The following is a 23,017-nucleotide window of genomic DNA, read 5'->3' as shown; positions in this document are numbered from 1 at the left end:
TCCCAAAGTTGTTTCTCAGCCCTTCTCCACCTTGTCCATTTGTTCCCTGTAGTAGACAGAATAAAGTTCTGGACAAAGATGTCCACATCCTAATACCCAGAATCTGTGAATGAACGTTACCTTACACGACAAAAAGGGCTTTGCAGAGGTGATTAAGTCAGGGATCTTGAGATGGGGAGTGTTTGGGGCTGAATTGTTTCCCCCAAGTTCATATGTTGAAACCCTAACCTCTAGTACCTCAGAATGTGTTTGTGTTTGGAGATAGGGCCTCTAAAAAGGTGATTAAAGGACTTCCCTGGTGGCTCAGCGGCTGCCGATGCAGGGGACACGGGTTCAAGCCCTGGTCCAGGAAGATCGCACGTGCTGCGGAGCAACTAAGCCTGTGCGCCACAACTACTTAGCCTGTGCTCTAGAGCCTGCAAGCCACAACTACTGAGCCCACGCACCACAACTACTGAAGCCCTTGTGCTCTAGGGCCTGCGTGCCACAACTACTGAGCCCGCATGCTGCAACTACTGAAGTCTGCACGCCTAGAGCCTGTGCTCCGCAGCAAGAGAAGCCACCGCAATGAGAAGCCCGCACTCCGCAACGAAGAGTAGCCCCCGCTTGCCGCAACTAGAGAAAGCCCACGCGCAGCAACAAAGACCCAACGCAGCCAAAATTAAAAAAAAGAAGTGATTAAGTTAAAATGAGGCCATCAGAATGGGCCTAATCCAATCTGACTGACCTCCTTATAAGAAGAGGAAATTGGATGCACGGAGAGACACCAAGGATGTGCGTGCACAGGAGAAAGACCATGTGAGGACAGAGTGAGAAGGGTGCCACCTGCAAGTCAAGGAGAGTGGCTTCAGGAAAAACCAAACCTGTCGGCGGCTTGTCTTGGACACTAGCCTCCAGAACTGTGATCAAATAAATTTCTGGGTTTTTTTTGTTGTTGTTTTTTTACCGTACGCGGGCCTCTCGCTGTTGTGGCCTCTCCCGTTGCGGAGCACAGGCTCTGGACGCACAGGCTCAGCGGCCATGGCTCACGGGCCCAGCCGCTCCGCGGCATGTGGGATCCTCCCGGTCCGGGTCACGAACCCGTGTCCCCTGCATCGGCAGGCGGACTCTCAACCACTGCGCCACCAGGGAAGCCCTAATTTCTGTTTTTTAAGCCACCAAGTCTGTGGCAGCCTTAGCAAAGTGACACAGGGTGATTATGCTGGGGGTGGGGGTGGGGGACGTAATCACCAGGGTCCTTATTTTTATTATTTATTTATTTATTTTGGGTTGCGTTGGGTCTTCGTTGCTGCGCACAGGCTTTCTCTAGTTGCGGCGAGCAGGGGCTACTCTTTGTTGCGGTGCGCGGACTCCTCATTGCGGTGGCTTCTCTTTGTTGTGGAGCACGGGCTCTAGGCGCATGGGCCCCAGTAGTTGTGGCACGTGGGCTCAGTTGTTGTGGCGCACGGGCTTACTTGCTCCACGGCATGTGAGATCTTCCCGAACCAGGGCTCGAACCCGTGTCCACTGCATTGGCAGGCGGATGCTTAACCACTGCGCCACCAGGGAAGTCCTCAGGGTCCTTATTAAAGGAGGCAGGAGGATCAGAGATAGACAAAGGAGATGTGACAACAGAAGCAAAGGGTTAGAGTCAGAGATTTGAAGATGCTACACTCCTGGCTTTTTTTTTTTTTTTTTTTTTAGTGACTTAAAACAGTGATCATTTGTTATTTCCACTCTTTGGCTTTAAAGATGGAGGAAGGGGTCACCACCCAAGGAGTGCAGATGGCCTCTAGAAACTCGAAAAGTCAAGGGAACATCCTCCCCAGGTGCCTCCAGGAACCAGCCCTGCTGACACCTTGATTTCATCCCCAGAAGACTCATTTTGGAGTTCGGACCCCCAAAACCATAAGAGAATTAATTTATGTTGTTTTAAGCCACTAGTTTGTGATAACCTGTTATAGCAGCCACAGGAAACTAACACCCACCCACTCCAATTACTGCCAGCTCAGTATTGTTTTCTAAGAAATTTACTTAAAATAATGTCTGTGGGGCTTCCCTGGTGGCGCAGTGGTTGAGAGTCCGCCTCCCGATGCAGGGGACACGAGTTCGTGCCCCGGTCCGGGAAGATGCCACATGCCGCGGAGCAGCTGGGCCCGTGAGCCATGGCCGCTGAGCCTGCGCGTCCGGAGCCTGTGCTCCGCAACGGGAGAGGCCACAACAGTGAGAGGCCCGCGTACCGGAAAAAAAAAAAAAAAAATGTCTGTGACCCAAGCCCCTCCCACCCCTATAGCTGCCCTTCATAGCTTTGTCTCAGAAAGCCTCCTGATCCCGCTGGCAGCAAGGCCGTTTCCTAGCAGATATCCACAAGATCATTAATGTGCGATACTTCAGATGCCTTTTGGGGTCCTGGGCACAGACAGTCCAGTGTGGATGGTTTTGTGAGGGGTTTGCTGGACTGCGGGGAGAGCCCTCACATCCTAGACACAGGCTGCCAGTCTCTGCACAGGATCAGGCTCACATGTCACCGGGGCCAGTTCTGGGTGTGGGAAGGGCAAGGTCCCCAGGGCAGAGGGGCAGCTCCCAAGGCCCCCAAAGTAAAGCTGGAACAACTGATAACCTTCCAGCAGCATAACAGACTGAGTCTGTCTTAACGTTATCTTGCTAATTCTTGTTCCCAATCAACAAACTTCCAGTGTCTTTGGCTTCCCTTCTTCCTTTCCTCCCCTCTCGCCTTACATCTGAAGGAGGGCTGGAAGCCTGCCTTTCAAGGAGTCCATTCTTTTCCTTTGCCCTAACTTCTCCTGCCTGGTTAGGCTGAGGTTATGGCAGACAGTGCCATCTGTCCCCATCTTGTCACAGACCTTGGTGTTTCTGACCCACAGGGGTTGAGGTCAAAGGAAGAGACAAAATAAAAGCAGGTAAAGGGACAGAAAGGCAGAAGAGGATTCTGGGGGTGGGGGTGGGGGGGAAGCCCCCAGGCAACCCTGGCAAGAGGCTCTGATGGCTCAAGATGGCGGGACCTGAGTTCTCTAGCAGGTGGGAGTAGGTGGTATCGGGGTTTGTTTCTTTTTAGTTTAAGGCTTGTTGGCTTAGGGGCAGGATCCTATCCCGAGGATAGGGCTAAGGGGGATCTTAAGAATCAACTTTCCCAATTCCCTCATTTTAGAGGCAGAAACTGAAGCTCAGAGAAATTCAATGACTTGCTCAAGGTCACACAGTTTTTTTCGGGGCAGAACAAAGCCTAAGACTCTGATCTTCTAAATCCTCACTGGGTCTCTTCGCTCCCTGATGCTCGAGGTCCCCTGGGAGTAGGAGGAACTGGAGGAGAGAAGTGGGAAGAAAGGGGCATGTTCCTTACATTTCTCAGTTCAATTTTACAAATTTATTTTATTCAGCTTGGAAAATGAATACAAACCCCTGGGTTTTGGGGGGAAGGGGACGGGCAGGAAGAAGGAAGTAGGAGTTGAGGCAAGGTTATGAGCATCACAGTGAATGTCTCACGTCCACGTCCAGGTCCACGTCCCTGCCTGGGGAGGGGGCGTGGAGGTTGAGCAGGGAGCTCAGGTCCGGAGGAACACCATGGTCAGGAGGCCTGGAGAGGGGAGGAAGAGCAAGGTCCTATGTGTAGCCCGCCAGCTCTGTACGCCCTCTTTCCAGCCCCCGCTCTCCTCTCTTTGGGCCCGGATCCCCTACCACCACCGTGCTCACCCAAGACGTAGGCTGCCACCAACTTCTGTCCCAGGGAGACGTGAAGGATTTGGGGCAGCTGGCTGCCAAGTTCATCCTGGAGTGGCAGCAGCAGGAAGGCCACAGAGACTGTGCCCATCAGCAAGAAGAGGAGGAAGGAGCTGGTGGCCAGGTGCGGGAGGGGGTCTGGGAAACAAGGCCCATCAGGATCTCTAGCCTCCACTCCTGCCCAGCCCAACACCCTTCAGGGAGGAGGCTGAAGATGGAAGGTGTACCCACTTTCTGTTGGACATTGGAAGTGTTCTCTCCTCCCTGGAGCCTTCGTTCCCAAAGCCTCAGGAAACCCTCTCCCCTCTGTTCCCTCATCATTCGTTTTCTCTCAACTCTGCCTTGATTACAGGCTCCTGTGTATCTGTGTGCCAGGCAGGGACCTCTGTCTCCCACAACTTGGTACATAATTGCTCAACCCGGTTTCTTATTATTTATTTATTTTTTATAAATGTATTTATTTATTTTTGGCTGCGTCAGGTCTTTGTTGCTGCGTGAGGGATTTCTCTAGTTGCGGTGAGTGGGGGCTACTCATTGCGGTGGCTTCTCTTGTTGTGAAGCACAGACTCTAGGTGCGCGCGCTTCAGTAGTTGTGGCACGTGGGCTCAGTAGCTGTGGTTCCGGGCTCTAGAGCACAGGCTCAGTAGTTGTGGCGCACAGGCTTAGTTGCTCCGTGGCGTGTGGGAATCTCCCCAGATAAGGGATCGAACCCGTGGCCCCTGCATTGGTAGGCGGATTCTCAACCACTGCCACCAGGGAAGCCGCCGGTTTCTTACTGAACTGAACTGAGCTGACACATGATGGGAAGTACTGAAGTCAGAGCTAAAGGAAGAATTTTTCTCTTTAAGTGGAGGCCAGAAACCAAGGAAACTGCAAAGTCTGCTTTTTCCCTAACCTGATATAAAATCTCAATTTCTAGAAATGTTTCCACCAAAAAGCAGAAAACTGAAACGGAAGGGAATTCCCTGGCGGTCCAGTGGTTAGGACTCCACTCTTTCACTGCCAGGACCCTGGATTTGATCCCTGGTTGGGGAACTAAGATCCCGCAAGCCACCAGGCACAGCCAAAAGAAAAAAAAAAAAAAAAAAGTACTGAACCGGAAGACCTCTTCAACTCCAACTGAGCTCATCTCTAGGGTCATGCTAGGTCCTTCCTCCTTACAGAACTCAAGAATTCCCATCCCTAAACTCACTCTCTGGGAAGTGCTGAGCCGTGGGTGGTGCTGTCCAGGAAGGAGGCTCTGGGTGCGGCGTTGGGTCAGGCTGTCCCTGAAGCTCAAGGGGGTACGCTGGGGCCCTCAGAACCGAGGTGATGTCCTTGCGCCCCACCACTCGGCCGTCTGTTCCCTCCTCAGACAGCTCAATGCGGAAGCGGTCCTGGACGTCATAGTGGCTGGGATTGGGGGCCACGTGGCGAATCACACTGGTCCCAAGAAAGGAGAGCGGCCCATTGAAGGGCAGTGAGAGGCAGTGATCCAAGAGGATCCAGGCCCCACCCTCCCAGGAAAATTTCCCTTAGGGACACAGACAGAGGGTGGGGTAAACAGGTGGAAGAGGACCTGGTCTGAGGCTTAAGCCACGGCACAGTAAATCAGAGAAAGGTGGCAGCGACCCCTGGCTTCCATCAGCCTCCCCACCCTCTCAACTCACATGTCAATGCAGGACTGAGGCTTCACATATCCTTCCGCGTCAAACACTGTGTATTTGGCAGGTGCTGTGCACAGGACTGAGGGGAAAAGGCACACAGACAGAGACCGACTATTGCCTCAGACAACCTGCACAAGCCCCGCCCATGGAGTCCCCCCTTGCCTTCTACCCCAGGGCTGGACATCCGACCGTACTCATCTGACTGCTCCAGCCCACCCAGCTCCCCAGTGTTCTACCGCCAGCCCCCAGATCCCTAGCACGAAGCGCCCATCCCCATCACCTCGGAAGCGAAGCGCTGCTCCCGTGGGGTTATAGAGGGTCAGCAGCTGCCGAGATCCACTCCGCTGGTCCGCCCTGAATACTAGATCCGGGGGAAAGACGAGGACCGGGACAACAGGTCCCGAGGGAGGAGGGGCGCCCCGGGACCCCCGCCCAGGAGCCCCCGGACCCACCAGCTCCTGGTCCTGGGGCGCCCCACGGCGCATGCAAGCTCTGGGCGGTGGAACATCCGAGGGCAGAGCTCAGGGGACAGGGCCTGGAGTATAAAGCCGAGGGGCGAGAGGGGCGAAAGGGAACGGGATGAGATCGTAGGGCAGGGCCTGGACTGATGCCGCCGCCGCCTCGGAATCCCCCTAGATGAGGGCCCCGCAGGCCAGGCCCAGGCCCCCCAAACCCTTCCTCTCCACAGCTGTGCCTCAGGTCCCTTTAGGCCCCGCCCCCAAGCCCTACCTCGAGGGTCACGCCCACCCCGTAAACCCAGCCCCTCCCGGCTCCCAGCCCTGGCCCTAGTCTTCAGCCCCAGTTCCCGATCTCCATAAGCCCCGCCCCTCCCCGCCCCTTCCGGGCCTCCCAGGGCACCCGCCCCTCTCTTCGGCCCAATTCCGCTGGCCTCCGCGCCCTCTTCCGGAGTTGCCTTTTCCGTCTCCTGCTCTCCCGAGACCTGTATCTGTGCCTCCGATCCCCCCCTGAGTTCGGGCCCGCGCTTCTTCGGGCTTCCGCCTCCGAACGGCCGCTCACGCTATGAAGCTCACCTCTGGTCACAGCACCTGCCAATCAACCTGTGGCCGGACCAGGGCTGCCATCTTCCCGGCAGACCGTTTCTGCTCTTCCGCCGTACGACCTCTGTCATTGGCCAGGGCGGCCTCGTTTCAGCTCTAAGTATACACCGATTGGTGCACCTAAAGAGGTGATTGGCTTGATCCCAGTGACGTAAAACTTTACGAGCGTCTCTGGCTAGAACGCTAATCCTGGAATAAGTCGGGCGGCGAGGTCGGGGGGAGGGGCCCGCGCGAGGATGGGAGTCAGGCTTTGTTCCTTCCTCCCCACTCTGAGGCCGTCCAAATCACTAGAATCACATCCCACAAGGGAGCCCTCTTTCTCCACTTCAGTCCCAGGTTCTCCTAGACGCTTCCAAAGCAACGAAAGCCGTTTTCTGTAGTACGAGTTGGCGGTTGCTCCCAGTTGGACTCGGTTCGTAGCCCAGGGCACTTCTCTTGATTCCTTCCTGCACGGAACTCATATTTGAAATCACTCATATTTGCAGAGGGAATTAGTATTCAGAATCTTCAGCTCCCCTTACAGACGAGGAAACAGCCTCGACAAGGTGAGGAATCTCACGCATTTGGTTAGCAGCGGAGCAAAACAAAGTTACCCGAAAGCCTTCTCTAAGCACCCTATCAAATGTAGAATCTCCCTTTGCCTGTCCTCTTATCATGCTTTTGTTTTCTTCAGAGCACTCCTAGAGCTACTTGACATCATGTTTATTTTAGTTTATCTCTGCTCTGGTAGAATTTACTCTCCTGTCCACAAGAGCAGCGACTTAGTTTTGTTGTATTTTCAGCACCGAAAACAGTGCCTGCCATTTGGAATGCACAAATGAATGGGTGACTAGGATGAACTTCTGAGCTGAGATCTCACTGAAGTTAGGAAGTGAGCCAGGAGATGTCTGTGGTAGAGAATTCCGGATAGAGGGAACAGCAAAGGCAAAGCCCGGAAGCAGGTGTGTACTAGAAATGGCCAAGGAGCCAGTGTGATGGAAGAGATTGTAAGGGAGACAATATTCAGAGATGAGATGAGGTGGGAGGGAGGACACAGATCACCTAGAGCCTTAGAGCCCACAGTAGGACTTTGGATTTTATGCTGAGACTGATGGGAAACTATGGAAGAGTTGTTTTAATTCCTTTTTTTTTTTTTTTTTCTTTTTGGCTGCCCCAGGCAGCTTGCAGGATCTTAGTTCCCCAACCAGGGATTGAATCCCAGCCTTCAGCAGGGAAAGTGCTGGACTGCCAGGGAATTCCCTTAATTTCTTTTTTTTTTAAACAGCTTTATTGAGATATCTTTGACATATAAAAATTGTATATACTTAAGGTGTACAACTTGGTGTTTTGATATCTGTAGACATTGTGAAAAGATCAGCACAATCAAGCTAATTTACATATCCATCACCTCCACGTAGTGAGCATTTTCTGTGTGTGTTGAGCATACGGGAGAATTTTGAGCAAAGGGGTGACAAGATTTGACTTACATTCTTCTGTATAGTAACTGTTGAGTTTAATGAATGAATGAAAACAAATCCCCAGAGGAGCACCAAAACCATACAAATGGACATGTGACCCCTTCCTCAAGTCTAGAAACATTTATTTGGATAAGAAAGGGGTCCCTAGGGCCAGGGTCCGGAGGCTGGCCTAGGCTCAGGCTTGGGATCCAGCAGCCTGAACAGGCTTGGAAGGGCACCTCTTGCTGAGGTTGGTGAGGATCTGGTGCTGGGTGGGCCGGTAGAGAACCACGAAGCTCTCTGGAGGAAGGATCGGACCTCTGTTTTCTTCCACCTGGCCCATCAGCAGATAACTGATTCCTAGGGAAGAGGAGGAAGGGATTGAGAGTTTGTGTAACTGAGACCTTATAGGTGTACCCCCTCGTCCCAGTCCCTCAGATTCTACTGCCTCCATCATTTTCATGAGGCTAAGTCCCCCTCTACATTTTCCCACATCTCCGTTACCTTTCTTCATGGGGGGGCACTGCTTGCAGGGCACATAGAACTTCAGAGAGGTGTCAGTGGGGGGAGAGGGCAGGTCCAGGCCTCCGGTTTTGTAAACACCAGTGAGACTGACAGTGACTGTGAGGCCCTCCCCTGGGCCCCGAACCATGGACTTCATCATTCCCGTCACCACTGTGGGAGAGAGAGGGAGAGGTGAGGAGACAGGAGGCCAGGGCAGGGCTGGAACCAGAAGGAGGGGGGCTTTGGGGACAGGAGGGGAGGTTAGAGGAGCTGGAAGGGCAGAGCTGGGGGATGGGGCTGCTTACCCAGGTCGCTGTTACAGAAGTGGCTCTGCAAGGTGCCTGCCCGCCGGCACTGTTTTGGGCAGGAGACACTGGGTGCATCTGGTGGGGGGGGGGAAGGGGGGCACTGTTTGTGGAGGGTAACCTACCCAGGAGGTAGGAAGGACCACTTTCCCCACAAAAACCTCATTGCTTTGAACTTGTTCAGAGCTCTATCCAGCTTCGTGTCCCAGCACCCAGTACCAGCCATTAGCACGGAGGCGGCACCCGTGGGTGCTGTATTGAATGAATGAATGAGCGCAGGAAGGAACTCGGATACAACTCCCTCCAGCCTGCGGCCGCTTCCTCTGCCTTCCCAGACTCACCGGGGCCCACCGGAGTTGCCTCTGCCTTAGGGGCGGCCTTCGGTTTCTCCTCAGGTGGGACTTCGGGCTTGACTTTGGGCCCGACTCCGGGCTTGGGGCCCGGGCCTGGCCCTCCTTCGGTGGCGCCCCGCGGCAGGGTCCTGTAGGAGGCCGAGAAGCCGTCGGCCGTGACGCTGAGGTCCGAGACGAACTGGACGAGGAGCTCGTTCCCTTCGGAGGAGATGGGACTGCGGGCGCGGGGCATTGGGGGAGGTGTCAGGTGGGCAGCGCATCCTGCCCCCTACCCAGGCCGGCGGCCTTTTCACCTCTGCCCCTCGGTTGTCTGCGTTAGCTTCCCGATTTCGCAAGCCCCTCTCGCCTCTCCATCCACGGACCCCAGGCCTGGCGTCAAGCCTCGTCTTCTGCCTGGGCCGCTACCCGCTCCGCCCACCCGTTTGGGGCCGGCAGGTTCGCCTCCTGCGGCTTCAGCTCAGCCTCGCCCCTCCCACCAGCAGCGCTGTCCCCCCGCTCCCGCACCAGGCGCGGCGGAGACTCCCGGACGCCGTCACCCACCCAGGTGCCGCCCCCTCACCCCGGGGCTGTGTCGCCGCAGAACTTCCCCAGCCGCTTGGCGTCGTCGCTCACGGCGCCGTTGAACACGCTGACCGAATCGTAGCGGCAGTAGGAGTCGGGCTCCAGGTCAAACTTCCCGAAGGTCAGTGAGATCACCTGGCGGCGGGGCAGAGGCGGAGGCTGCGCGGTGGGACCCCGGGCAGCCGAGGGAGCGGAGCTCTCACCTCTCACCTCCTCCGCCCGGCCGCCGCCTCCGGGACGCTCGCCGCAGCCTCCTCGCTCACCTCCCGCGTGCCCTCCAGCCCCCCTCTTAATGCATTCACACCACAGCTCGGAGGAACACACACATCCACGGGGGCCCTGCAGTGGCCTCGGTCGCCGTAGTCCGCAAGGTCAAGTCCTGGCTCATTCTCAAGGAACAGACCCAGAATCCACCTCCACCACCACTACACACACACCCACACCCCCCCCCACACACGCACAAATCAGTTTATATATCAGCATCGGGTACCTCGCTCTCGTAAGATTCGTCACAGTCGTAATTTGACATTTTTTGTTTGGGTGCAAGCAGGTCTGGGTCTGTTTTTGCTGCCCACCATGCAAGCTCAGTGCTCGGGACATTGTAGATGTTCAATAAATCTTTGCAGGCTGCATACTGGAGGACGCCGCCTGGGTCCCCGAGGGCAGCCCGGGTAGGGGGTCAGTACCTGGTCCGGGGGCGCGATGATGTGCCAGGAACAGCTGATGCCCGGGGGGTAATCGGACTCGGGCCAGTTGGGCGTGGTCAGGGTTCCCTGGGCCTTCTCCAGCCGCCCCCCGCAAAATTGGTGCTCTGGGGAGGGGAGAGAGGAGTGGGGGTGGGGGGCGGTGGAGACCCTCGGTCAGCTGGAGGAGAACTCTAGGCTGGGAGCCCGTGCAGAAAGCTCAGATGTCTGGGTCTCGGGATGATGGGGCGAGAAGAGAGGGAGGAAGAAGGGGGGTAGGTTAGCAGAGATGGGGCTCGGAGGAGCGGGGCTCCGGGAGGTCTTGGACCGCGGGGGGGTAAGTCTTGGACCGCCGGGCACCCAGGCGGGCGGTGGTAGGGGGAGGAGGAATTGACTGGACACGCTCCCTTCTTGCCCCTCCCCCTGACCCGAGGCCACATCGCGAAGCCACATCGCGAGGCCACATCGCTCCTCTTCCCCTGGAAGATCCCATCTCCCCGGCCCGGCAGAAAAGTCCCCGTCGCAGCTGGAGAGTCCCCATGTTGTGAGGGTGCCCTCAAATTGGGGCACAGCCCCGAGGCTCCTTTGGGGAGGTCCCTCCTTAAACATTTTAGGGGAGACTTCTGCCGCCAGGAGGAGGTGATGGGACCGCAATCGGGAGCCCCCGGGCTGGGTGTAGGGGGCTCCGGGTCGGGGGAACCTAGTCCCCCAGCCCGGGGGTGCCCCCTCGCGCCCGTCTGAGGGAGCCCGATTGCGGACGGGGGCGGGCAGTTACTCACCGTCCCAGTAACCCCAGGCCGCCCATTCCACCCGCGGGTCGGTGACCCATTTCCGCCTCGCGCCTGGGCGGGGGCCTGGAAGAGGGGGGGGGGTGGGAGCGGGAAGGAGGGGAGAGAAGACGGGGAGGAGGGACTGAAGGGGCGGTTAGTGAGGAAAAAGGGTAAGGGAGATAATGGGGGTCCCAGGCTCTTGGGGTGGAGGTTAAGGCTGGGGTGGGGCCTGCGCCGGGGGCGGGGCCAGGAGAGGGGGACAGCGGAGGTGAGGGAGGTCTCACCAGTGCCTGAGGTGGCCCGCCCGCTGTACCAGAGCAGGAAGCCTCGTCCTCCCGTGCCCTCGTCCGATGTCATCCTCAGGGTCACCTGGTTGCCGGGGGCAACTAAGGGCGCTGGCCGGAAGGTCCCGCAGAAGCGTCCGAGCCGCTGGCCTGAGGTTCCAGGCCCGGCAAAGACCTCCAGAGCGTCATAACGGCAGGATGGGTGCAGCTCCAGGTCAAAGACTCGGAAGGAGAGGGACACAGTCTGGCCCTCAGGGACCTGATGGTGGGGACAGGGTCGGGGACCTGCAAAGTCAGGCCGGACACAACCAGGCAGAGGGGACTCTTTTTCCCCAAGCATTTCCTACAGAAACTGGGCCTGAAGCAGAGGGGACCCCATCAGGGTGCAGAGCAGAGGGCTTGTGGCTTGTGCAGGGGACAAGACCTGAGGTCTGTGGAGAGACCAGAGGGGATGGGGATGAAGGTGGGAATGGAGAAGCAGGCTCTGAGTTAAGGTGTGAGGATGCTTGCCACGTGTTACTGTGGGCACTGATGCTGTCAGTGACCAGAGGGGAGGGGGCTGGGACTTCCCCAGGGAGAAGCGGCGGTGCTTGCCAGGAGGGGGGTTCCCTTAGCAGTCTGGCCTCTGGCTGCCTGGACCCAGGCCTCGGGGAGACTTGGACAAGGGGACGGCGGCCAAAGGGGCCTTCTCACCGTTATCGTCCAGACGCACTCCTTATTGGCGGGGTAGAGGTTAGGGAAACCCTCGCTTGCCAGGTAACCCGACTCCCCAGTCACATCCCCTCCACACAGGAACACAGGTCTGCAGAACAGAAGAGAGGTCAGGCCTGAGTGGGGGAGTAGTGCAGGGACTGGGGTAGGGCAATGAGCATGGGGGCGCCAAGAAGGGCAGCCAGCGGGATGAGGAAGGGAGGTCCAAAGGATTCGAGGCGGCCTCAGCCAGCGGGGCTGGGACTGGGGTGGGAAATACTCCAGCAGGGAATCAGGAAAAAGTGGGACCAGCAACTTGGCTGTCCCTCCAGCCCCTCAGAGTTCCCACCCCCACCCCAGCAGGAATTCCCGGAATCCTCCTCGGCCCCCCTCCATCATTCCCCCCCCTCACCCTGCCTGGCAGTCAGGGCCTGGAGCGGCCTAACTACTTCCAGATGTGGACACAGCCTCGAGGTGGGGGGGTGAGGGGGCGGGGAGATGAGGGAGAAGCAGCAGCCAGGGCCTTGCGTTCCCAACCTTTGCCCTGCTCCGGCTCCAGCTAACTACTGCGGTGACTGACTCCCACGTCTCCCACTTGCAGCCCCCTCTTCCCCCCACAGTCTCTGATTCCCTCCTGGAATCCAGATGTACAGCTACCAGGCAAGTTCAAGGTCTTGGTGCTCTCAGGTTCCATGGTGGGGCCAAGGGTCTGGATAGGTGGGGAGACTTAGAGGGCAGAGGACGGAGGGTGGAGGAGTGGGGAGCAGTGGTGACCGCAGGAGACAGTGGTCTTGCAGCAGGGAAGGAGGACTTGGGGGCCAGAGAAGGGTGAGGGCTGTGGGAGATCTGCGCGGGTGGTGTGTTAGCAAAAGAATCTACAAGCTCCACAGGCATAGCCCCCCAGGAATCAGGGATCTGAAGTTAACTCAAGCCATCTGGAAGGTGCCGAGAGACCTACCTGGTGTAGTTGGGGCTCTGGCCCTGGGTGAAAGGCAGCAGCAGAGCCCAGGCAGTGAGGAGGGGCCCCAAGAGGGAGGCTGTGGTAGTAGGCAGCATGGCCCGAGGGAGAGGCACTGGGGTCCTCAAGACAGAGGCAGCAGCTGAGTGTAGCAGCAGCAGCAGCGGCAGCGGCAGCAGCAGCAGCGGGGATAATCAGTGCCAGATGAGGCAGCCTTGGGCGTGTGGGCGTGGGGACTGGCCAGTGGGGCGGGCGGCGGGGAAGGCGGGACAGGGAGAGAAGAGCCGGGACAGTGGCGATTCCAGGGGCCTCTCTAGGTCCAGGACACATAAATACTGACCCAGTGTGGGAGCGGGGGTGGAGCAACGAAGGGCAGAGGGAGCATCAGACTCTCAGCATATTCCAGGCAGTCCAGTAACATCATCTGCAAGCCCACTCTGTCCAGTGCCCGAGCATCCTTCCAACACAGCCTCGGGTCCTTCCTGAGGACTCTCCAGCCCACCTGTGATCCTCCCCATTCCTGCTTCCTCAGCACCCAGAGGAAGTCCTTCCCTGGACTCCCAACCTCTAATCACTTACCCACTTCCTGACCACCCCCTGCTCCAGTTTATTTTCCACTTCAAATGTCTACTGTCCTCTCCATACCCGGGCCAGACTAGGCCACGGAGGAAGAATTCTGCTCACCCATCTTCTCTCCCAAATATTTGGAGGTATGGGTGGGGGCAGGGAGGCATGCTCTGTGGGTAAAGGGAGTGTCTTCCTTATTGAGGAAGAGGAGGATGGAGTAGAAAGTAAGGGAAAGGACATGTGAGATCAGATCTGGAAGGGAAACAGGAGGAGGAGAGCGGGGGGTGGGGGGGGTGGGGGTGGGTTGGCTTCACAGGGATGAAGGGAAATGGGTAGGAAGCTTCCTGAACTCAGAAGAAGCGCCTTTCTCAGCCTGATGGACGGAGGATCCAAGTGACAGAACCAAGTAGGCATCGGGTCTTGGCGTTGGAGGGAAAAGGAAGCTGAAGGATCCAGGTGCTGTCAGCTCTGCAGCAACTGACAGCCTGAGCTGCGTCCACTCTGCCTGCCCACCCCTCCCCCCGCACCCCGCCCCACGTTCCTCCCAGGCCCCAGGGTTACAAACCGGGCCTCAATCAGCCTTTTATTCTATTTGTCCATCAAATCTTTTGTCCATGTCAGGTTGGGGGCCCCTCCTGGGCAGCTCCCTGAACATTTTACAAAACAGTCCCACCCTGACATGTCTAGCAGGCCCTAGCCCACTGCATCCCCCTCCCCACGCGCAGCATTCATTGCTGTCATTCCACCTCTCCTTAGCCCCTGGCCCAGGGCCAGACCCTCCCTCCAGGGGTGAGACCAGGAGAGGGGGGTCAGCTGTCAGGGGTTGGGGGGTCTTGGCCAACCCCTCCAAAAGCCCTCTGCAGCATGTCCAGGGTCTCCCAGAAGAAATCCTCCTGTGTGGCCATCAAGGGCATCCAGCCCACGATCACCTTCGTCGTTTCCATGCATTCCTGCAATGTGGGGCAACTGTGGATCTGGCCGAGGTACGGCTCACAGGCCTGCGCCGCCACCCCCTCAGGGTCCTGGGCTGCTTCGGCCCCCAGGCTGGGCTTGGGGGTCCCCGCCACCCTGCTGGCTGGTAGGTCCCGGTAGGCGGGATGGTGCTCGATGTCATGGCCGGACAGCACGTAGAGGCACTCTCTGGTAGGACAGAGGGAGCTGGCATACAAAGGGACCTTGGAGGAGAGACAGAGGGGGAGTGGCTGAGTGGGGCCCCGGGAAGGGGTTCCCAGGAAGCCCCAGCTGTTGTGCTTGTCCTGCTCAGACCAGCCCTGAGCCAGCGAGTGAGCTGGCTGGCTGAGCCCCAAGGTTGTGTGAGGTCGGAGCGGGCCAGCAGGGGCAGCTCAGGGAGAGAGCCAGGAGCCATGGTACGTGGCAGGAAAGGGCGGTGGGTGGTGCTGGAAGATGGGGTCCCTGGGTCCCTGTGGGAGCCCCAGCTACAGTCCTGTGGGCTCTACTGCTCTGGCCCTCCCTGGACGCCCGCTCCCTGGACCCTGCTCTGACCTTGATGTGGAGCTTAACGAAGGAGGCACTTCCCCTAGGCCAGCCTGGCAGGCGGCCTCTGGCCCCACATCCACAGCCCAGCAGCTCCTTGCTGAAGTCTGAGCGCTGGCTCAGCACCAGGGAGTGGTTGAGGCCACACCACAGGGCGACGGGACGCTGCAGATAACGTACCTGAGAACACAGGGCAGGGTCCCTAAGTGGGGAACACCAAGGCACCGTGGGGAGGGGCCGGGTTGGAGAAGGGTGACAGCTTCTCCTAGGGAAGCTAGGGGGAGGGAGGAGGTGGGCCCCAGAGTACCCTCCCCCTCCCCAACGAGGTCCGCCCTGCCGACTGCAGACTGGCAGCTATCACTCCTCCTTGGTTCTCCTGCAGCCCGTCTGACCACAGGGGCGCTAGCACGGCTGTTGGTTCCTCCTCTCGGTTCCCTGGAAAACAGGCCTCTTGCCTGAGGCCAGGGCCTGCTATCTGCTCCCTGGTCTCATCCCCCAGGCCTGGGCCTGTCCAGTCTCTCATTCTGCCTTCCAGCCTCGGGGGAGGAAGAGCCTTCCTCCCTGTCCCTGTGTAGTTCCAGGTTAGGCCCCTGGAAGGGCCTGCCTCCCACTGCGTCCTTCCTTCCGTCTCTAGCATTTTCAGTCTGTCATATCTTTATCTTTCAAAATGGCCACTCTTTTGGAAAAACATTTCCACCTGATTTCTGCTGCTTCCTACCTCTGTCTTTTAGGCAGTAGGACTGGCTACGTGATCAGTCTGAAGTGGACCACATTCTTGGTCTCACCACAGCCAGTCTCGCCTGAGACTCCCCACTCCCCACTACACTACGACTTCTCTCCAAAGGCACTGGACCTCCCAGCAGCCAAATCCCAGGGCCTCTCCTGCACGCTTGCTCCCGAGACTGTGAGCGCTTTACTTTTGAAGACATAGATAAGTAATTTCACGGCCATTACAGGAAAATTATAAAATACTGGCAAGCAAAAATTCATTTAAAAATCACTGGAAGCCCCACCACCCACTATTAACATCTTGCTGGACACTCTTCCTCACTGTTGCCTCAGCAAATATATACACGCAAGTTGTATATTTTTAAACCAAGATGGGATTGTGCTGTGTAAACCATTTCACGAATTTTTTTTTTTTTTTCCACTGAAAAATATGGTATAGCCATCCTTCCATGTCAGGGAGCATATTCCTTCACTATCACTGTCACCACCCCCTCCTGGGTGAAACTTTCTGTGCCCGTGGCCTGTGAGACGTGGCATTTGAGGGTGTGTCTCTCTCTCAGAGACAACTCTTTCAGTCCCTCCACCCACAATCATGGCGACCACCCAGCTTTGCCCCTCTGCCTCTACTTTTGTCATTTCAACCTTGTTCCAACTTGGAATCCAGCTAGACATTTCTACTTTAGTGTTTTACTCTCACTGCAGAAGAAGCCTAAATTCACATTCTCTCCTCAAACCAGCATTCCTCGCCCACTGGCATGTTTACCATGTCTATTGCCAGAGCCACCTTTGTCCTACCCCACTGTCCTCATATCTAGTCAGTTTGCAGAGACTGTTCGTTTTCTCTCACTACACCTCATGTCTCCATTCCTCTCTGTTCCCGCCGCCACGGTACCAGCCCCAGTCCCCTGTCTCAAATGCTGGTGTCATTCAGCAGCCTCCCGGTGGGCCTCTCACTGTGCCCTCTGGCCACGTGACCCGTTCTCCATCATCCAGGGGGTTGCCTTCTCCTGCTCCAGAACCTGCAACGGCTCTTTCCCACATCGATACTTCTGTAGGCTTGCAAACACCTATACCACCTCGTAGCTACTGAGTTCCAAAACACACTCTGCTCTGGTCAGGCCGGGCCTTCCACCGTCCCAGGGATGTGCAAGCTTCGTCCCCATCCCCATTACACAGGATGCCTTTCCCTGTACCCACCCGAATCCTATCTAACCCACTAGGCCCTGCTTACATCTCACCTCTTGGAGTTACTTCGGCCCACCCAGGTCTCCCTGCTTCAGTAAACTCCTACTGCACTTGTAGCATGAGCCACACAGAATGCACCTCGTGGTGCCAACCCCGGGTGAGATACAGTAGCACAGGCGTTACAAACTGGTTGGCTTAACATCCTAGGGAGTAGAAAGTGGATTCTATGGAAAGTAGAGATGTGGAGAGATCCAGGGGTCAGGGAATTAGAGGAAGGGGGGCAAGATGAGAGTAGCTGGGAAGCAATCTCACCTGTGTGGGTTCCCCTCGGTCCATTTTGTCCCCGGTTCCCAGCTGCCCATATCTGTTACTTCCCTGCATAAAGATTCGGCCAAATTCATCCACCAGGCCAAGGTGATTGTAGCCAAGAGCACAGAATAGGACCTAGGAGGTAAGGTAGAAAGGAGAAGTGGGCCTTCAGTCGTCTCCAGGGGAACTCTGAGCTCCAGTATCTCACAACTGCTAACCTGCCACACACAGCTGATCGCTTTTGGTCTTGCCCTCTAGGTCACCCCTCTCCCTGGGTCCCTTGTCCCTCGCTGATCAATCATTTGATTCCTGCTCCTGTTTCAGACCTTCAGTACCTTGCGGGCCCCCTAAGGCCCCGCCCCCACTGGTCTGCCCCCAACCCCCCACCCCAGGATCCTACCTTGGCAGGCAGTGAGACCGGAAGTGGCATCTGCTGGTACGTGGGGTCAAAGGCTTCAAGGGTTCCAAAGAGATCACGATACACCCCTGGGGTATGCACCTCAAAATACACTCGCCCCTGGTCTGGGGGGTTTGGAGCCCTCAGCTCAGCAGCTCTGGGCACCCATTTCCTAGGGATCAGGCCCTACTTGGGATGAAAGATGTAAGATCTGGGGAGTCTCACACCCACTAGAAATGCACCAGCTATGATGTCTGGGAACTTAAACACCTCTTTTGACTAGGATGCTCTACGGGTACCCCACAGAGCTGGAGTAAGGATAAGGGAGGGTTCTGTATCTGGAAGGTCTGTCCAAGGCTGGGGTCTGGAGAAGAAGGGAGGTGGCTCTTACCCGTAATGTAGAGAGTACTTCCCTGGTTGGAAGCCATGCAGGCCACACACAGGTGAGGGAGGTCATGGGACACCTTCCTCAAGGTCAGCTGACCTGTATAGGAGTGTGGCTGGTCCAGCTGGGCTTCATTCACTACCAAAGAGTAGATCTTTCCTTCCTCTGAGGGAGGGGGCGGGGAGGCAGACAATTGTGTGGGGGAGGGGACCCTCCAATAACCACATTAACCTCCCAAGAGACTCCCTAAGCCATACAGCATGAGACATTTGCTGCCCTAGAGTGGGGCTGGAAGGAAAAGGGTAGAGATGAAATAAGGGGGCAGTGACCTCAAGTATCCCAGCCTCCAGCCTTCACCACCGAAAATCAACCAGGGGAGCTCTTCAGTGTGAGGGATGAGTGCAGAGAAAACCGAGCAGTTGGATTTGGCGGAATCCAATTTGAGTGTTGGGAAGAATGATGTCTGGGGGTTCAGGGCCCTGCCTAGCATTAAGAAGTTCAGAAGCAGGGAATTCCCTGGCGGTCCAAAGCTTCCACTGCAGGGGTCCTGAAGAAGCTGCAGGAAACAGTTTGCAAACCACTGCTCTAAGCCTCACCTGTGAGGAGCAGCAGGGTCCGCTGGCTCTCCAGACCAACCAGCACCATCTGTTTGAAGCTCATGGCGCGGTGGAAGGTGATCTTGAAGACCCGCTGCCCGCTGGACTGCAGGTAGACCTCGACACAGTCGCAGGACTGGCTGTGGGCTGTGTCCACCACGCCCGGCTGCTCCCGAGTGGCCAACACATAGAGGTATTTACGGTAAATTGTGTCACCTCTCGGGTCCGAGGCAAACTGTAGGAAAAGACAAAGGTGTCCGGGATCTCCAGCCTTGCAGTGGGATGAGGCTGGGGCAGCTGGATCCTGGGGTGGGAGATGAGATACTTGGGTCCAGGGCTGGGAAAGGCAAACTTGGTTTCCACTTCCTGGTATCGGAGGGTGGCTGTCCTAAGGATGCCACCTCAGGACTGGTGTGGGCCCTGGGTTCCCGGAAAAGAGGTGGGGTCTCAGCTGCTGGGGTCCTGGTACTCACATCCTTGGCTCCGTGACACAACACAACATAGCAGCAGGCCCGCTTCTGGCCAAGGGTGGAGGAGACCAGGGCATTTTTCAGGAAGAAGATGGTCCCCATGTAATCAAGAATGAAGATGTGGTCCTTGGTGGGCAAGAAGCGGCGGTAGCCATGGGCCAGCACAGGGGCTACACTCTTGCTGAGACAGCGGCGGCGGCCCCCAAATGCCTGGAAATACAGGCCCTTCGTGTCTGCAGAAGGGAAGGAGAGGGAGGTTTAAGGGGTCGGGGAGGCACAAGGGAGATGAAACAGAGCTTGGGAAAGCTAGATTTCTCAATGGATGGGTGTTTAGCTCCTCTCCATCCCCAGGCCTGGGGAAAGACCTCTTCCAAAGGGCACGTGGAAAGCTCAGAAGATATCTGAAATTATGCCCCATGTCTGAACTAAAGTTCTCTGCCCCACCTCAGCCCAGGGCCACACACATGCTTCTAAGTGAGCACTTCTTTGGTCCAAACTTGCATCAGAGACATCAAAGGAAATATAAGAATGCATAGAAAAGCAGAAAGAGGTGTGAAAAGGAATGACTGGGAAAGGCCAGTAACCCTTCCACACCCCTAGCTCTGGATCTGCTATCTGCATCTCCCTTCATCTCCGTTGTGTGAGACGAAGTTATCGGATAGGGGCTCCCTGGGAAGGGAGGGGAGCATATTTCTCAACCTGGGGGTGATTTTTGTCCCTCGGGGGACATTGGCTGTCAGAACTGGGGGAGGTGCTACTGGCATCTAGTGGGTAGAGGCCAGGGATGTTGCTAAACATCCTACCATGCAAAGGACAGCACCTGACCCCTGCAAAGAATTATTTGGCTCAAAGTTTTAATAGTGACAATGTTGAAAAATCCTGGTTTAGAGGAGGGAAAGCTCCAGGTTTTGGGAGAGGAGGATGTCTCAAGGTAAGATATGGAAGAGCTTGAATATGGTGGGCAACTTGGCAGGGATGCTAGGAATGGGGGCTCTGGGTGACAATGTCTGTCCGAGAGCAGCTTTAGAGACTTGGAGTAAGTCCTTGTTGGAGTATGTTTAAATCTAACAAGTTTCTTCCAGAGAAAGGGGCCCATTAGGCAATTTTATGGAGTAGGAGGGATCCCAGAATACGGTAGGACAGAAGCAGAGAGAACTAGAGGTTCCCGGGAAGGTGTACAGTTCAGAATCGCAGCTCTCTTCCAGGGCTGGACCCCAGAGCCCTGCTCTCGAAGTCGAGGACTGAGCCGGTGACAGATGCGTTTCCACACGCCCTCAGAGTCGCACACTTCGTGGAAGTAGTGGCAGGTCTGACCTAGAGAGACTACATCTCTGACTGGGAGGAATGAAATGATGTGCTCCACCTGTGGGGGCAGGGGGGGAAAGCAGGGGTCATGGAGGCCCCTCAGCAGCCCCCAGTCCTTTATTCTCAGCACCAACCCGCCCCCCCAAGGACTCACCAGCTCTGGGGGGAACAACTGAATAGATATAGGGTTTCCTCTCCCCTTCTTCTCTTCACCCCCAGGCTCTGGGCCACATGAAGCGCAGCTCCGCTTCACCTACCCAAGGAGAAGAGGGTGCACAGGGGTTCCATGAGGGTCATGCCTCTTCCTTCTGTTAACTACTTATTAACCACTACCTTGGGGGCTCTGGGCTGTCAAATCCTCCCATCTTTCTCTCTAGGTCCGTGGGTTTACCCTTCCCTGTCTGCCTTGTTCCCTGTCCAACTTCTCCACATAACCCCTCCCCTGATCTCTGGCTGCCATCTTGCGGCCTTTGCTTCGCCCCCTGCCCCCTCACCCTGAGCCCCACCTCCGGTCTGCAGAGCCCGGTGACTTTTTGCAGCTTTCGTTTCTGGCTTCTCCTCACCATCCTGACTGCCCCTTCACTGCTCCTGCCCTCAAATCTCTGGGCCCCTTGGCCCCTTGTACTCAGCTCCCTGGCCTTTGTCCCTGCTGCCTTTCCCACACCATGCCCCCCGCCTGGGCTTGGGGAACCTCTGGGGCCGCTTTGCCTCCTAGGCCCCTCCCCTATGTAGTCCGGGTCAGACAAACCTCTCTGTGACCTCACCACCCAGCCACTGTGACCTATTTCCCCCAACCTTGCCCGGGATTTTCTCTCTTAGCTCCTTGGTTCTAGCCCAGTTCTAGCCACCCAGTGGCTCATGGGATATGCACAGGACAGGAGCAATAAAGTGTGAACTACTGGTAGACGAGGCCTTTACTTTCAGGGAGTAGTAGGAGGTTTTTCCACTTGATACCCTTTTAGCACTAAGTGTAGAGAGACACTGGTGAATTCTTCACATCTCCGCAGTCCAGAGCTCAAGGATATAAACTAAAAAAAAAAAAAAGGTATAAACTCAGTTTGACAGGTGAGGGGGCAAGGTGACCCTGCTAATTAGACCATCTATCTCATGAAAACAGGCATCACATGAAAGTGGGCACAGCTGAGCACAGACTCAGGCAAAACACATCCCAAAGCAGACTGCTTTCCTGGGACAGTAACATGACTGCACGTATGAAGGGCAACCTCTTAAGGTGGAAGAAAGGGATGGATTTACTCTGAAAGCTTAGGTTATCTCCCGAAGTCTAAGCTATTAACTTACTCTTACGGCGGGGGTGGGGTGGGGGGGTGGGGGGTGGGGAGAGGGATGACATGGGTGAGAAACAGCAGGAGCTGGGGCTGTGTCTGTCCACATAGGGGCAGAGGATCTACACCAATCCATCCAAGGGGTAGCTGGCTCTCCCATGAACTGAGGAATCCAGGCCTGGACAACCAGCCCTCAGCTGCATAGTATTACAGACTCATTTGTTTTCCGTGTTAGCTAAAAGACGGTCAACCATCCAATCAAACTCCCTTATTCAGAGGGACTAGTAAACAGCTCGTTTGGGACACGTAGGATGGAATTTTCATAATTCGATAAACGTTTCGGAATGTCAACGTGTGAGATGTGACTTATGGGAAAGAACCTTCAGCTATTTGTGGCTTGGCAACTATTAACCAATGAAGCGGATTATATTAGGTCCTATGCCACCTAACAGGATGCTAAGATCTCTCAGCAGACGGAGCGAGTATCTGCAGCTTCCTCTTGTAACTGGGTCCCGTTGATCCACTCCATTTCACCTCGGGAGGCAAAGAAGAGGGTACGAACAGTAAAAGTCCACCGCAAAAGCTGCTGCAGGGGGAAGCCTGGCTTCTAGTGTGAGCTGTCAGTAACCTGCTGTTTGCTCTGGACAGCTCATCGACTTCCCTCCGCCTCAGTTTCCTCATTTGTAAAACGGAGGACTTCTTCTAGGTGGGGTGGTCCCTTCTAGACTAACCCCCCAGGTCTGATCATCACAATTCCTGCCCAGGCGCGCTCCTTTGGGCAGGGGTGTAGGCCGGGCGGTATTTTCGAGGCTTTCCCGGTCTCCCTTAACCTTCCCTCGAGGCGTTGAAGCTGGGCCTTTCCAGCCCCTGGGAAGCCACAGGTCCGCCCGGACTCCGGAGATTGTCGCGGGGCCTCGGTCTCCGCAGCCAGGATGGCATCCAAGGTCCCTTCGGCTGCAACGACCCCCTGTACACTAGCCTCAGGCATCACCTTGCCTCCCGCTCCCCCCATCCCTACGGTCACCCTGGCGCCCGCAAAGCTGGCTCGCTCCCTAACACGTCTAGCTCGCACACACTACTGCAATCCCTGCACTGCTTCCAGCCAGCCCAGCGTGCCGCACTCACATTCTTTACCTCTACCTCAAAGTTCTAGTTCACCCATCTCCTCCTGAGCGAAGGCACAGACTTCTCGCCCATGCTATTGGTAGGTAGAGCAGTCCCTCAGAGAAGAGGCCGGGCCAGGTTCCCTCTGGAGGGTCTAATTGGCCTTCTTTACAGTCACTCGGCTGTATCTAGCTTGCGATTGGTTTTCGTTGGAAGAGGACAAGGGTT

General features: G+C 56.4%; 3 protein-coding genes across 5 annotated transcripts; all 3 read right to left on the bottom strand.

Moving 5' to 3' along the window:
- Window positions 1-3,355: 3,355 nt before the first annotated feature.
- On the bottom strand, window positions 3,356-6,465 carry MOSPD3 (motile sperm domain containing 3). Of its 3 annotated transcripts, none has more exons than XM_082670923.1 (6): window positions 6,395-6,465; window positions 5,644-5,898; window positions 5,367-5,442; window positions 4,910-5,139; window positions 3,691-3,855; window positions 3,356-3,574 (listed from the first exon to the last, which is right to left on the bottom strand). In XM_082670923.1, the coding sequence occupies exons 2-6, from the start codon at window positions 5,846-5,848 to the stop codon at window positions 3,543-3,545; spliced, it is 708 nt and encodes a 235-aa protein (XP_082527049.1). In that variant the 5' UTR covers window positions 5,849-5,898; window positions 6,395-6,465; the 3' UTR covers window positions 3,356-3,542. The 3 variants fall into 3 exon arrangements, with proteins under 3 accessions (XP_082527049.1, XP_082527050.1, XP_082527048.1); XM_082670924.1 differs by lacking the exon at window positions 6,395-6,465 and adding an exon at window positions 6,222-6,288; XM_082670922.1 differs by lacking the exon at window positions 6,395-6,465 and having other exon boundaries at window positions 5,644-6,082.
- A 1,242-nt stretch (window positions 6,466-7,707) lies between these two features.
- On the bottom strand, window positions 7,708-13,163 carry PCOLCE (procollagen C-endopeptidase enhancer). Its single transcript, XM_082670777.1, has 9 exons — window positions 12,966-13,163; window positions 12,011-12,119; window positions 11,318-11,576; window positions 10,267-10,391; window positions 9,579-9,715; window positions 9,008-9,234; window positions 8,667-8,744; window positions 8,362-8,532; window positions 7,708-8,217 (listed from the first exon to the last, which is right to left on the bottom strand). The coding sequence occupies exons 1-9, from the start codon at window positions 13,061-13,063 to the stop codon at window positions 8,054-8,056; spliced, it is 1,368 nt and encodes a 455-aa protein (XP_082526903.1). The 5' UTR covers window positions 13,064-13,163; the 3' UTR covers window positions 7,708-8,053.
- Window positions 13,164-14,132: 969 nt separating this feature from the next.
- On the bottom strand, window positions 14,133-22,882 carry FBXO24 (F-box protein 24; the record flags this gene model as incomplete). The annotated part of the gene is given in 11 exon segments (XM_082670386.1): window positions 14,133-14,707; window positions 15,036-15,206; window positions 17,253-17,384; window positions 17,650-17,771; window positions 18,038-18,196; window positions 18,628-18,862; window positions 19,101-19,330; window positions 20,277-20,460; window positions 20,557-20,655; window positions 22,820-22,834; window positions 22,838-22,882. Coding segments are annotated over 11 exon segments (1,758 nt in total). The 3' UTR covers window positions 14,133-14,341.
- Window positions 22,883-23,017: the final 135 nt, after the last annotated feature.

This window comes from Grampus griseus, assembly GCF_964374135.1.
Source record: "Grampus griseus genome assembly, chromosome: 14".
Classification (NCBI taxonomy): domain Eukaryota; kingdom Metazoa; phylum Chordata; class Mammalia; order Artiodactyla; family Delphinidae; genus Grampus; species Grampus griseus.
Note: the sequence above shows the minus strand (reverse complement) of the source record. Positions and strands in the feature narration are given on the sequence as shown.